This window comes from Dioscorea cayenensis, chromosome 15 (assembly GCF_009730915.1).
Source record: "Dioscorea cayenensis subsp. rotundata cultivar TDr96_F1 chromosome 15, TDr96_F1_v2_PseudoChromosome.rev07_lg8_w22 25.fasta, whole genome shotgun sequence".
Lineage (NCBI taxonomy): Eukaryota > Viridiplantae > Streptophyta > Magnoliopsida > Dioscoreales > Dioscoreaceae > Dioscorea > Dioscorea cayenensis.
The window spans coordinates 20,750,732-20,764,462 of NC_052485.1; the positions used below are offsets into that span (position 1 = coordinate 20,750,732).

Consider the following 13,731-nt stretch of genomic DNA (forward strand, 5'->3'; position numbering starts at 1 on the left):
GAGTAACTAATGTGAGCAATATGCATACTTGAGCCGTTGGAAGCTTGGGCTTGGTCTTTTCCATGGTATCTCTTCTTGATGCTCAGCTTGTCCAGGTCACCGGTAATGTGATTTGTAGCGCCACCATCCGTATACCAGTTAGGATCAATGGAGTAGGATGTTTTTGCAGCAGCAACCACTCAACCATTATCTGCCTTGTAAGAATGATCAAATCTATGGTAACATTTGAGCATTGAGGGCCCAAATTTGCCGTATACCTAACATAATGTGTGGCTATCGTTGGAGTTTTGTTCATTTCCTGATGATGTTCCATGCAATTGACCACCTTTGGCACGGCCACGCTCGCGGTTTAAGGACTTTCCAGCACTATTATTGCAGTAAACATTGTTGATGGCAGGATCTACATCTCTGAATGAAGTGTTGTTGTGTGCCATGCGTAGCTCAAATACCAGCATGTATACATAGAGATCACTAAGAGAAATTGAATTTGACCTTATATTGATAGATGTGACCAGTGAGTCAAACTCAGTGTCCAATCCCGCCAACATGTACACGATGATCTCCTCATCATGGAGAGGTTGGCCGATTAAGGCGAAGGTATTCGCCAGGTTCTTGACCTTGAGGAACTAATCAATCATTGAGTTATCCTTCTTGCGCATTGTTGAGAACTAGATCTTGATCTACATCATCCTTGCCCTTAACCATGATACAAACATGACTTCCAGTGCTTTCCACACCTCATGAGAGGTTGCAAGGAAAAATACATGTGAGAGTACACCCTCGGAAAGTGATGAGAAAAGGGCGTTGAGGATGAGATAATCTTGCTGTAACCAAGCTTGGTATGTAGGAGTGGGTACTTGTTGTGTACCAGACGCAATAGTCTCGGTGATCATCTTATCAGGGCACAGGATGGAGCCTTTGACGTAGCCCATAAGTTGTTGGCTCGTCAGGTATGGAAAGGATTGTGCCTTCCAGAGAAGATAATTGTCACGAGTCAGCTTTAGGTTGATGAGATGCACAAACGACGATGTTGGCAGTAAGTTGGCAGAGATGGGAAGGGCAGAGTTCATGGTGGAAGTGGTGGAGGATGAGATAGCAAGAAGGTAGTCATCTCCGTGGAGATTTTAGGAAGGCTCTAGTACCATGTTAAAATAACCTAGAAGTTTAAAATCCCACACATGTTTCACTTGTATTAGCATTACTTTTATAGACTAAACATACGAAGATTTGAATATAACTAAATGGATAAGATATGATTACAAAAGTGTAGAAGATGGAAGTTGTGCATGCAACCTAATCCTTATAACTAGATGTACAATCCTTATCTTTAACAAATGCAAGATTTCAAATGACTAATTCTAACATTGGCTTCATACTTTTCTTTTAAAGATGGGTTCTCTTAGGTTCGACAAAACCCAAGAGTAAACAATAGTAACAAAATACACAAGCACGATTATCTCTTCAAAGTTCTCTTCAGTTCGGGAATGAGAACTGCAATAAAATTGTTTTTCTCTAAAGACATCTATGGAAAACTAGAAAAAAAAAAAAAAGAGTTCTTTGCAAAGATTTCTATCTTGGACAACAAAATGATTTGATGGCTTGACTGTTATGGGCTTTGGAAAACTAAAAATTTTAAGTAAAATTATTTATTAGTCCCAGTCACTTTTCAAACAAACCTTTAAATCTTTCCAACAAAACTAAAAATTATTTAACAGTTATGGGCATTGGAAAACCAAAAATTTTATTATACAAAGAAAGGGGAATAATGGTAACTTCATTAAAAACTTCACACCGCTGCCCATCTGTTGGATTTAAAAGTTACTTATTCCAAAAGGAGGGATGTTTTAGAGATGTCAAAAAATCAAAGGGTGTTTTGTTCAAATGACAAAGTTGTTGGGTGGAAATGAGCGATTCCTCTAAATCATAATCAAGAAAGGCTTAAGCTTGCAAAAGCAAACCATGTTTCCAATTATTTTAAATAATTATTGACAATTTAATGAAAAAATACATGGACTTTTTTATTATGTAAAAAATATATTTAATTATATATATATATATATATATATATATATATATATATATATATATATATATATATATATATATATATATATATATTTATATATCATTCTTTTTTCTTATATATCCCTCACATTAAAATTTACATTAAAACTTTCAATAAAAATTATATATTTTTTTTATTTATTGATAAGTACTTGTGTATAAGTAATATGAAATATTCTTTTCTTACATTAGACATCACTTTTCTTAGATTTTATCGCTTATGCATGTGTCTTTGTGTTCTTTTGTGCATTTAGGTTTGTAGAGGTAATTTTGGAAGAAAGGAAGCAAAAGTAGATCATAGATGTGATTGGTGATGAAGTTCTTGGATTGAACAAAGGTGAAGACACAAGTTTTGCTCAAAGACACGTGGGTGTGTGCCAACCTCCATTGTAAGCAAGAGAATATATAAAATGGAGGGGCACAAAGGCAGTCACACTCATTTGTTCCAACTTGTGCAATACTAGCAAGAGTTTCGTCAATATGATTTTATTGAATACTAGACACGATCTACCACATGGACATATGCCCTCGATTAAAAGAGTGAAATCGGGAGCATTTTGCCTAAGCACTGCAGCAAAATCACTGTACCAATTACTGTTCATAGCTCGCAGAAAACCAATTTCTGGAAATCCACACGGCCATGTGGAAATTCCACTCGGGCGTGTGAATACCTGATTCCAGCCCCTATAAATACCGCGTTTTATGAGTTATTGAAGGATCTTTTTCCCATCTTTTGCCCATTTTTGGAAGCACTCGTGACTAGGGTTTGGAGAGACTTTTACTAGGTTTTTGGAGAAATCCTACGGCCTTGGACATCGCGTTCTTTTAGAAGAGAGCTATTGGGGGAGCTTTCGTCGGCATCGATTCGGCGAGGTGTGCCTAGGCTTGACAAAGGAACCTTTGGAGAAGACGAGGCAACTCCACAAAACACTCGATACGGACTACAAGGGGTTTTTATGTATGGATTGCATGTTTTTACTTTCGATTTCATTATTGACTGTATATTGCTCCATGGAGAGTTAAACCCCTAGTATGTGTTTGGACTTGTAAACCATAGGATGATTTTGTTTCATTGACTCTTATCATGTTTCTTTAATTGATGTTTTAATTGAGTTCCAACCTTGAATGCTTATTGAATTGATTTTCCCTTAGAGTGACAATAGGGTTGAGAATCTACATTGGTAATCCTTGTGAATGAGTGACACTTCATTAGGATTAGACAAAGCAAGGTTGGAGAGGGTCGAGAGGGCGAGTTGAGAGGTAGCGGAATGTCCCCTTTCCCTTCTGATGTGGTTTATCCTACCTCCACGTTCCAAGAGTTCTTTGTGGTCATGATAGAGTGAAGTGCTAAGAGACAAACTCCACTGGGGTTTAGTTGCGCAAACAACAAAGTGAAGTGTTGAAGTAATCCTTAGTGCTGGGGCTTAATCGTGATTAAGGGTCTTTCGCCTGGACCAAAGAATTAGATCTATATTAGGGAATAGGGTTTATCACTTGGAGTCCCTAGAGCTTTAAGCAACCTTATATAGTGTGAAGCGTCGAGAGCATGCCTTTCTGCCTAGGCATAGTGTAGGGTTAATCACGGTTGACCTTAGGTTTGGGACCGTGTATTTGAATTTGCACGACTCATTAAACATCAGTTAGGAGGCATAATAATTACTCTTACACTTGAAACAGTAGTTCTAGGGTGAGCAATGTTGGGGTGCCCCATCTTTTTATCGATACCTCTCCTAATCCCTATTGTGCTTTCCTTTCTTCTTTTTCCTTTTATTTGTGTTGATATTGTTCACTCACTTGTAACTTGGTTTTCACTCTAGCTAAATAGCATTACTATTTGATTTCGAGCACTATTCCCTATGGATACGACTACCCACTCATTGGGGTACTTTATTACTTCGACAACCGTGCACTTACGGTACACACACGTAAGGGGTGTGTCATTTATTTATTTATTTTCTCTTCTCTCATTTTAAAAAATAAAAACTATAAAAAATAATCTATATTTTGAATATATATATATATATATATATATATATATATATATATATATATATATATATATATATATATATATATAAAAGCTAATTTTCAACCGCAGACATATATAATCAAATAACAAGGATGCATAAGCAAATATGGTCTTTATAAAAATATATTAATAATTAGTCAATTTTGCATGGTATACAAACAATCTTATAAATTACCAATTTTTTTTCAAAAATCATTTAAATAATAAATTATAAATTGGGGCTTATACTAAATTATTTTATTTAAAATGTCAAAAATAAGTGCTATGGTTCAAAAAATTAAGACTAATGACAAAATATTAAAGAACTCCAAATATCTCACTCACCAGTCACCTCAATTCGTTTTATATTTTATATATATAAATTAAAATATTAATCATTATAAATTCATATGGAAGATGCTACTCTTTATTTTAAAAAATTCTACCTCATATTATTTAAAATAAATTAAATAAAAATAATAAAATTACTATATTAAATAAATTTGATGTTGAGTGAAAATAAATAATATTGCTAACCAAACATAAATCATCAAATATGATATTTTTAAATTTTATATATAGGTTTTTTTTTATTGAACTTATCAATACATAATTATCAATATTTAGGGTATTAATATAAAATTAAAAATAAAATTCTAAAAAATATAATTACTGTCGTAAAATCTCTAAAACAAAAAAAAACATTGCAAATCTCATGGATTGGTGAGCTTTTCTCTTTGATCAATTATCTCCAAGGTTATGTTTTATTTTCATTATAAGGATTTATCAATTTTTTTCCAGTTTGTTTTATATCTAATTTAATTTTTTTTAATTTATTTGTGATTATTTGTTCTGTAAAAATATTTATATATGTTGAATGATTGTTAGATATTTGTTAAATATTTGTTTCATTATGAAAATTATTGTGAAAAAATGTTATATATTTGTGATTAATTGTTATGAAAATTTTAATTATTCATTAGATTATTTATTGAGTAATTGTTGTATTTAATAATTGACTTATATATGAATTTGTTTAAAGTTGTTTTTTAATTACATTATTTGTTGATTTAGTGCTTAACTAGTTGAGTTAATCCCTAATTATATAGATATAATATCAATTTTACACATAAACCAAATCTAGATGGATATATATTGTATATTTTAAAATATTAATTATTATAATCTCAAGTTTGAATTAATAGAATTATTTAAAATTTTAAAAAATAAATTTAAATTCAGCACCCCTTAATTTTAGTTTTGATTCCGCCCTTGATCACCTCTAGAAAACCATTGGTTCAAAAAATGTATATAATAAAGAACAGAGATATTCCTCTAACATTTAAACTATATTAAAAAAATTTTAGCATTAATTTAGAAAAAATATACACAAAAATATTTTAAAAAATCAAAACATATCATTTATTTATAATATAAATAAAATAATTTTTTTTTTTTGTTAATATATGACATAAGACATAGCATGCGAATGGATCGATGTTTAGAGAGCCACCTTATATCTAATAATAATAATAATAATAATAATAATAATAATAAGTAGTGGAGAAATAAAGTTTTTAAGGTGAAGTTTGAGTATAATATCTATAAAATTTGATCAAAGTACACTTAGATGACTATAGGCAACGGCGGCATCCAAGCAAATCAAGTTTTGTGAAGTATGTGGTCTTAGATTTAAAGTCTAATCGAAGCTTGCAGAAGTGGTCAATTGATCGAGCAACAGAAGACACTTTACTTTGATCAATTAACCGTCATAATTAATGATGTTAGATTTCTTAATCTTCAATTTTCTTCCCTATTTCAATAAATCAATTAAAATTTATAAAATTTATGATTGGTTTTTAATTTAAATTCTAATTCAATATATATAAGATCATAAATATTTTTAATTTTGACCAAAATTTATATATATATAAATCCAAAATCTAAGTGAAAGATTACTGATAAGAAAAAATTTAAAAAAAAAACAATGAAAAGAGGAAGAAAGTGGCATTCTTGTTTAACTTTCCTCTTTAAAAAAAATATTTATAAGCCAAAATATTATGAATCGGTGCATAAATATTTTATGTATTTTATTAAAAAAAAAGTTCTTCTGAAATGTATAAAACATATTAGAATTTATTTCTTATAATTCCTATAAAAACGAAGAAATTACTTATATACTATTAACAAAATAATAATTGCCTTTTGAATCTATTTATCTTTTCTTCGTTTCATTTTAAGGACATGTGAAATGAAAAAAAAAGTTTATTAATTAAATATGTTACTTTATATAAAACATAAAAAATATATAATCAGAACATCTTTTTATCTATTTCCATGTTATTTAAAATTAAAAAAAGATTGATAATTTCTACTTATGTTTAAACTTTAAATATTATTTTAGGGGCTTTTGTAGGTGTACCCCTAAAAAATTTTGAAATTGCTTATTTGCCCCTGAATAAAAGTTAATTGCATACATACCCTTGAATAATATACATAATTGCGTATATACCCTTGGAGTTCAAATTAGTTGAAAACACATCCATTAACAAACAACAAATATATAAAATTACCATTATACCATTGCATATATACCCTTGAAAAGTTTTTTTTAAGTTGTACAACGGTTATTTTGGACTTTTTGTATATCTTAATCCAAGTTATAACCATAGTTAATCAAGTTTGATTACCGAAATCTAACAGTAGGGGCATATCCGCAATTACCTATATTTTTCAGGGGTATATATATAATTATGTTTTTTCTGAGGGTAAATATGCAATTATAGAACTTTTGAAGGGTTTATAACCAATTCTCCCATTATTTTATAATAATAAATCTTACTAAAAAATCGAGAAGCTGAGAACAAAATAGATCTCTTTAGTGTTATCTTTTATAAACATAAAAATTCAAACTAGGATTTAACTCATCAAACTAACTTGATGGAACAGCACACAACAAACTACTAATTATCTTTCTACTTTAGTAAAAAAAATTGAGTTTTATTTATGTTAATACATTACACATTATAATTAATGATTTAAATTTATTATAATAGTTTTGACCGGAATACTTTTTACAGTTGCTTGACACGTGGCAGGTACTCTAATATCGGTATTGGTTTGCTAAATAAAAACCTATTTTATATTTACAAACTGAGAAATTAAGTTAATTAACCCATTCATATTTAAATATTAGTAAAATAAAATAACTTAATTTTGAAAAGTTATTTTAAAAGTATTAATCAGAATAATTAATTAATTAATGAAAATTGAACTTCCTATGAAAAAAAATGATAAACAAAAATATTTATATTTTTTCTGAGGGTAAATATGTAATTATAGAACTTTTGAAGAGTTTATAACCAATTCTCTCATTATTTAATAATAATAAATTTTACTAAAAAATCGAGAAGCCGAGAACAAAATAGATCTCTTTAGTGTTTTTTTTTATAAACATAAAAATTCAAACTAGGATTTAACTCATCAAACTAACTTGATGGAACAGCACACAACTAACTACTAATTATCTTTCTACTTTAGTAAAAAAAATTGAGTTTTATTTATGTTAATACATTACACATTATAATTAATGATTTAAATTTATTATAATAGTTTTGACCGGAAAACTTTTTACAGTTGCTTGACACGTGGCAGGTACTCTAATATGGGTATTGGTTTGCTAAATAAAAACCTATTTTATATTTACAAGAAATTAAGTTAATTAACCCATTCATATTTAAATATTAGTAAAATAAAATAACTTAATTTTGAAAAGTTATTTTAAAAGTATTAATCAGAATAATTAATTAATTAATGAAAATTGAACTTCCTATAAAAAAAAATGATAAACAAAAATATTTATCATTATTAGTTTTTGGATAAATAATATTACAATTTGTTAACTAAAAGGCTTTGATTTGATGTGTTACACATCATAATTAATGATTTAGATTTATTAATCTTCAATTTTCTCCAATATTTCAATTAATTGATTTAATTTCTGATTCAACATGTATAAAATCATAATGATATTGTTTTTTAATCAAAATTAAAATATTTAAAGGTTAAACAAGAGATGAAATCAACCAGATAAAAGAGAATAAATACAATAGAAAGGTGGAGGAATATATATATATATATATATATATATGTATATATATATTTATAAACCAAAAACTATGAATTGGTGCATGCAAATGTCCTGAGAATTTATTTATTTTATTAAAAACATAATTTCTTGTATTTTTTTTTATTAAAAATGATTAAAATTAAAAAACCTAATAAATAGAAAGTAACAATCAAATCACACGAATACCTTTCATGTTTACTTATTTTGTTATTTTTATTAATTAATGGATATTCAGCGAAATATCTTTTATGTTGAAATTTATAGGTAGAATTGCCAAAAAAATCCCCAAACTTTGCCATATTACCAAAAAAACCCCCATAGTTTTGCAATACCCAAAAACCCCTTCCTTTTATACTCCATGATTTTCAAACCCCCAAAGTACGTAACGGCATTAAACGGAGTGTTTTTTAAATTTTATGGATGAAAATGCCCTTGCACGGGAAGTCGTAGCTGCACCCATTTCGGCGGTGTGAGAGGAAGTAGGTGGGTTTTTTTTAGGGCTACATTGCTTGTCTTCTCTCAACTCGCGTCTCCGACCATTTGTCTTCTCTTAACTCGCGTCTCGAGCTCTTCCCTTTCCACGGCGTCTCGAAGGAGAAGTCCGCGCAAGTATTCGGCATTTCATCACTTTGCAGTCTAAAGTATTGATTATGGTTTTTTGTTAATTATTCTGTTACGAAGAGACATTTTTCGGTTTTGTTTTGTGATTTTGTTTTTCTTGGAAGACATTGAAGCCTGCATGGGGATTGATCGGCTGGGGTTTTGTTAGTCTGTAGGGAGATCTCTCGGCTAGGGTTTTTGTTTTGTTTTACATTTTCGTCTGTGTACACGATCAAAATGGTTTTTCGATTGTTGTGATTTGTGTAATGTTTATAATCTACGTTTACCCTTTCAGTTGATATGGTTGAAGTTGTAAAAATGAGGTCTACGTTTAAGTAATGAGCTTTTACCGTTTAAGTTTTGTCGTCTCTGTTTAACTATTTGTATCTCTGTTTAATAATATAGTTCTCTGTTTAACAAATGATATCAATGTTTAAGAATTGAGAGTTCACCGTTTAACAACTTATAATTCCGCTTATCAATTTGTGAATACTGATGTCTGAATGTGCTGTTATTATCGCAGGCTTGTGATTATGGTGATCAATCTAGTTAATGGGCGATGCTACATGACACCGGTAGTGGAGACCATGGCTGAATTGAAAGTTCACATGATCCCTCGACACTGGGAGATCATCCGAAAGACACCGTTCGCAGCATTTACTGAGTTGGAAGCTGTATTCCAAGAACGGGCCCTTCTTGATTCTCTGTTGCAAAGTTACAATAGCCGCACCAATAAATTCTAGATCGGAGAAAGCATGCTGACTTTCAGGCCTGAAGATGTGGCCCTCGTTCTTGGTCTGCGTTGCGATGGAGACGCAGTCGTGTTTCAGAAGAAGAAAACACGCTCAGCTTTCGAAGAGAGGTATTTATCGAAAACGTACGAGAGACACAGAGACTCCATCAGGAGCACTCTTCAGCAACTCGTTTGTCAGAGGGGAGAAGAAGAAAATTTTGTCAAACTATTGATGGTGTACCTCTTGGGTACAATCCTCTTCCCAAATAAGTCCTGCTCGGTTCCTAACTAGATCGTTGATTATGTTGATGATCTACCTGCCATGGGGCGATACGCATGGGCGCAGGCGACGCACAAGTGGCTTATGGAGGACATTGCACAAGCCGCCGCTCGAGTGCAATCTAGATGCGCGGGGAAGAAGACCAACACCGGGTATGTTAAGGGTTGCATGGTCGCGCTTAACATCTGGTTTTACGAGCTGACTGGAACCGGAAAGAAAGTCCGTTTCTGTAAGATCCCAAGGATGCTGTGCTACGGTGAAAATACTTACCGGAAGCAAGCGACGATAGAAACGAGTTTGTCATCTCTCGAAGGAAAAGAGGTAATAATTCAAAAACAATATGTCTAACCGTAGGCGTTAATGTTTAAAAATATTATTTACCGTTTAACTTTGTTCATCTACCGTTTAAACCGTTTCTTTAATGTTTAAATATTTTGTTATCTGTTTAACCTAATACGCTATAACGTTTAAATATATAAGTTACATGTTTAAATATAGTTTTTATTGTTTAAACTGAATGATTTCGCTAAGATTGTTTGGTTTACGCATGTTAGTTTCCTGAGCTAGTTCCGACGAATGTTGATGAAGAAATATTTGTTCGGGCCAACCGTCGGTTGGATGCTATTGCTCTGGAACCACTTGCTCGAAGGCAATATGAGACGACAACCTCTTCTGTGCGCGCTCGACGCCGTTCTCCTACTTCCAGCCTAAAACACGCAAGCATTCCTCGAGGCATACATAAAGTATGTTTCCCGCATGAGAAGCTACGGCTACCGCAGACGGACGTCCCTTATCTGCGATTAAAGTATGTTTCTCACATACTTAAGGAGGGGAGGGCAGCCGACATCACTGATAAAGGGGAGTGTTCGCAAGCGGGTTCATAGTCATTGTATACGTTCTTTAGTTTCAAATGTAAACCAGTTTAAATTCAATTCATTTCTTCCAAAGAACATGACAAATTTTGTCAATGTAAATTTACATGTATCTATATTTATATACTTGACTCTTTCTTTAACAATCCAGTTTCATTGTTTAACTTGCACTTTCATTGTTTAATTATAAGTTTCATTGTTTAATTATCAACGTCATTGTTTAAATATCCATGTTACAGTTTAAGTCGAACTAGTCACTTGCGAAAATAACTATCGACTGTTTAAACTAACAACGTCTCTACTTAAATATATGTGTTAACTGTAACAATAATGTTTTCTCTGTTTAAAAATGAAAAGTTGACACACAAATAACTTTGTTTCTTTGTAAAAATCAGCTGTTTTACAATTTCTAGTTGGCGACAGTTTCATTGTAAATATCCTGTTTCGTTTTGAGGTTTTGTTCTTGTTGGATGATATTGAAGTCCACAGAGTTCATTATCGGCTAGGGTTCTGTTTCGTTTTCATTTTCATTATCTGCTAATGTTAAACATTCAGTTTCAGTGTATAATTATCACTTTCTCCCTTTAACTTTCTTTCTCTCTGTTTAAAATTGTCTTACTGAATATCAGTGTAATTACAATGAAATGTACTTAAAATACAAATCTCTGATAGAAACAGAATGTTCACATAAAACAATATAATACAACATTTATTTTTTTAGTAAATATCAACGTAATTACAATAACATATACAAATCTCTGAAAAAAAATAGAATGTTCACGTTAGGCAATATAAAAATTCTCTGTTTAAGCTTCAAACTCTCGGTTGAACGCACGACGTAACCATCACGGACCTCGGAATCATCAAAGTACACCTTCGAATAGGGTGTCCAGAACACTCGCTCCAGTCAGACCACATTTTCTTCTAGATCAAGTCCTTTTTAAAGGATATGTGATGAGCCTTCTTCTGGTAATCATCCACAATCAACTTGTAAGTGAAATCTTCTTTTCTTAACAAAGTCGAAACGCACTTCCGTCATTGCTTACCCGTAGAGCATTTCGACTTGGCCAAGAAAAAGCAAGTTTTCACCTACAGGTTCTTTATGGATGACGTACTAAATGAAAACAATCATGACACATCCTGTAAAAAGTCTTTGATCTAAAAAATGTGGTTTGAATGGAGCGAATGTTGTGAACACCAAGTTTTCGACTCGACAAGATGACCATCACACAAGAAGAAAAGGAAGGAGAGTGGTTGTATGTTCAACGAAATGGTTCTTCCTTCCCATTTATACTGCGAAATCCAACAGCCTGCTGCCGCTTCGGCTTCCGATTTTAATGAAGGTCGGGAGTGGAAACGCTTGGGGAACCGAGCGTGTATTAATTACGCTTGGGGGACCAAAGGCACGGTCGCGTTGTATATTTTAAGCGGATTCAAATGTATTTTACACGATAAATTAAAACTTTAAACATAGAAGCAAATATTTAAACTGTAATAGATATATTTAAATATAAAGTTCAGTATTTAAACAATAATAAGAAGTATATACACAATACACAATGCCTACTCGGCAACAGATTCGTTGCACGATCTGCGATTGTGACCAAAAGCGTGGCAATGGCTACAAGGCACCTCGCGGACCTCGGACGCTTACGCCTCGATCCTCTTTCGTCCAAGACGCCCAGGTTGCCTTCTCGTTTGCGATTTTCGTCCGTCGTCACAGGCGGTCGCAAACGACAGCGGCACTGCAAGCCCTCTTGAACCCCACAATACACGCAATGAAAGAAAAGAATGCACGCTTAAACACCAAATGAGAAGAAGAAAAAGAAGAACAAGAACAAGAACAAGAACAAGAACAAGAACAACAAGATATGAGCCTTCTAAACTTTGTTTGAGAAAAAGCAAGCAGGAGGCAAAAAAAATTGCAAAACTATGAATAAATTTTGGACATGATATGATTGGGCGTCATTTTTCCCTCCTTTTGTAAGGGCAAAAATGGAATTTCATATCATAAACCTACTTCAACTTACCGGCGGGGGGTTAAAGGGAATGTAAAATATAACGGAGGGATGTCCGGGGTGTGTAAAAGTTGGAGGGGGTTTTTGGGAAGTTTTGAAAATTACGATGGGTGAACAGTAATTTTCCCAAATTTATATATATGTATATATATATATACACACACCCTTTTTTTATTTTTTTTGTTAAGGATTGGTTAATACACTAAATCAATCAACCAACTCACTAAAAAAAGGACTTTGAAATTTCTATTCTCACAAATATTTTTAATTGGGAGATAAAAAATAATAATATGTGTTTTATTATAAATTATAATTTTATTCTATCAAATTACTTGTAATAGGCATTATATTTTGTGGATAACTATAATTTTTAAAAGATGAAGACATCTTATTCATAGTTATAAATCATAGTGGGAAAAAAAACATCAAACGGATACTATTCAACTTTAGCTTAAAAAAGTAAAATTATCGATCATTTAATGAAAAAGTGGGTTACTTTTGCTTTTATAAAAATTATATTTATGTATACCCTTAGAAACTATTTTTATTTGCTTATGTATCCTTCAATTTAAAACCTCTGTAAAATCAATCATTAAAGAGCAAAAATATTTTTACGCTTTCATTTCATTCATTTTAGAAAATTAAAAATTAAAAATTAAAAAAATTATTTATTTAGTTAAAATTCATGAGCTAATTAATCATTTTGTTAATATATTTTGAGTAATTTATTTATTTTTAATTAAAAAAATCTGAATCTTAACAACTAGAGTGGATTATTATAAACATACAAACCGATTGCATGATACTCCTTTCCCTACTTATAATTTTTTTTTTCATAACATTTTTTTCAACTATTTCCTTAAGATCACAAAATCTTCAATTAAACAGCGCATCTTTCAAATAATAGCACAAAATCTATCATTAAAGCAAGAGTCCACCTCTACAAAATTACAAAAAATAAAATAAAAATTAAACAAATCTTACGCAATAAATACTAAAATCTAACCATCTCATTATATATAAAGAG

General features: G+C 31.4%; 1 protein-coding gene and 1 non-coding gene across 2 annotated transcripts; both read right to left on the reverse strand.

Moving 5' to 3' along the window:
- Positions 1-257: 257 nt before the first annotated feature.
- LOC120277774 lies at positions 258-1,070 on the reverse strand. Its single transcript, XM_039284616.1, has 2 exons — positions 738-1,070; positions 258-626 (listed from the first exon to the last, which is right to left on the reverse strand). Exons 1-2 carry the CDS (start codon positions 1,068-1,070, stop codon positions 258-260), a joined length of 702 nt encoding a protein of 233 aa, XP_039140550.1.
- LOC120278352 lies at positions 440-578 on the reverse strand. The gene has a single exon (XR_005541686.1). It is a non-coding gene; the product is annotated as a small nucleolar RNA Z247 (small nucleolar RNA).
- Positions 1,071-13,731: the final 12,661 nt, after the last annotated feature.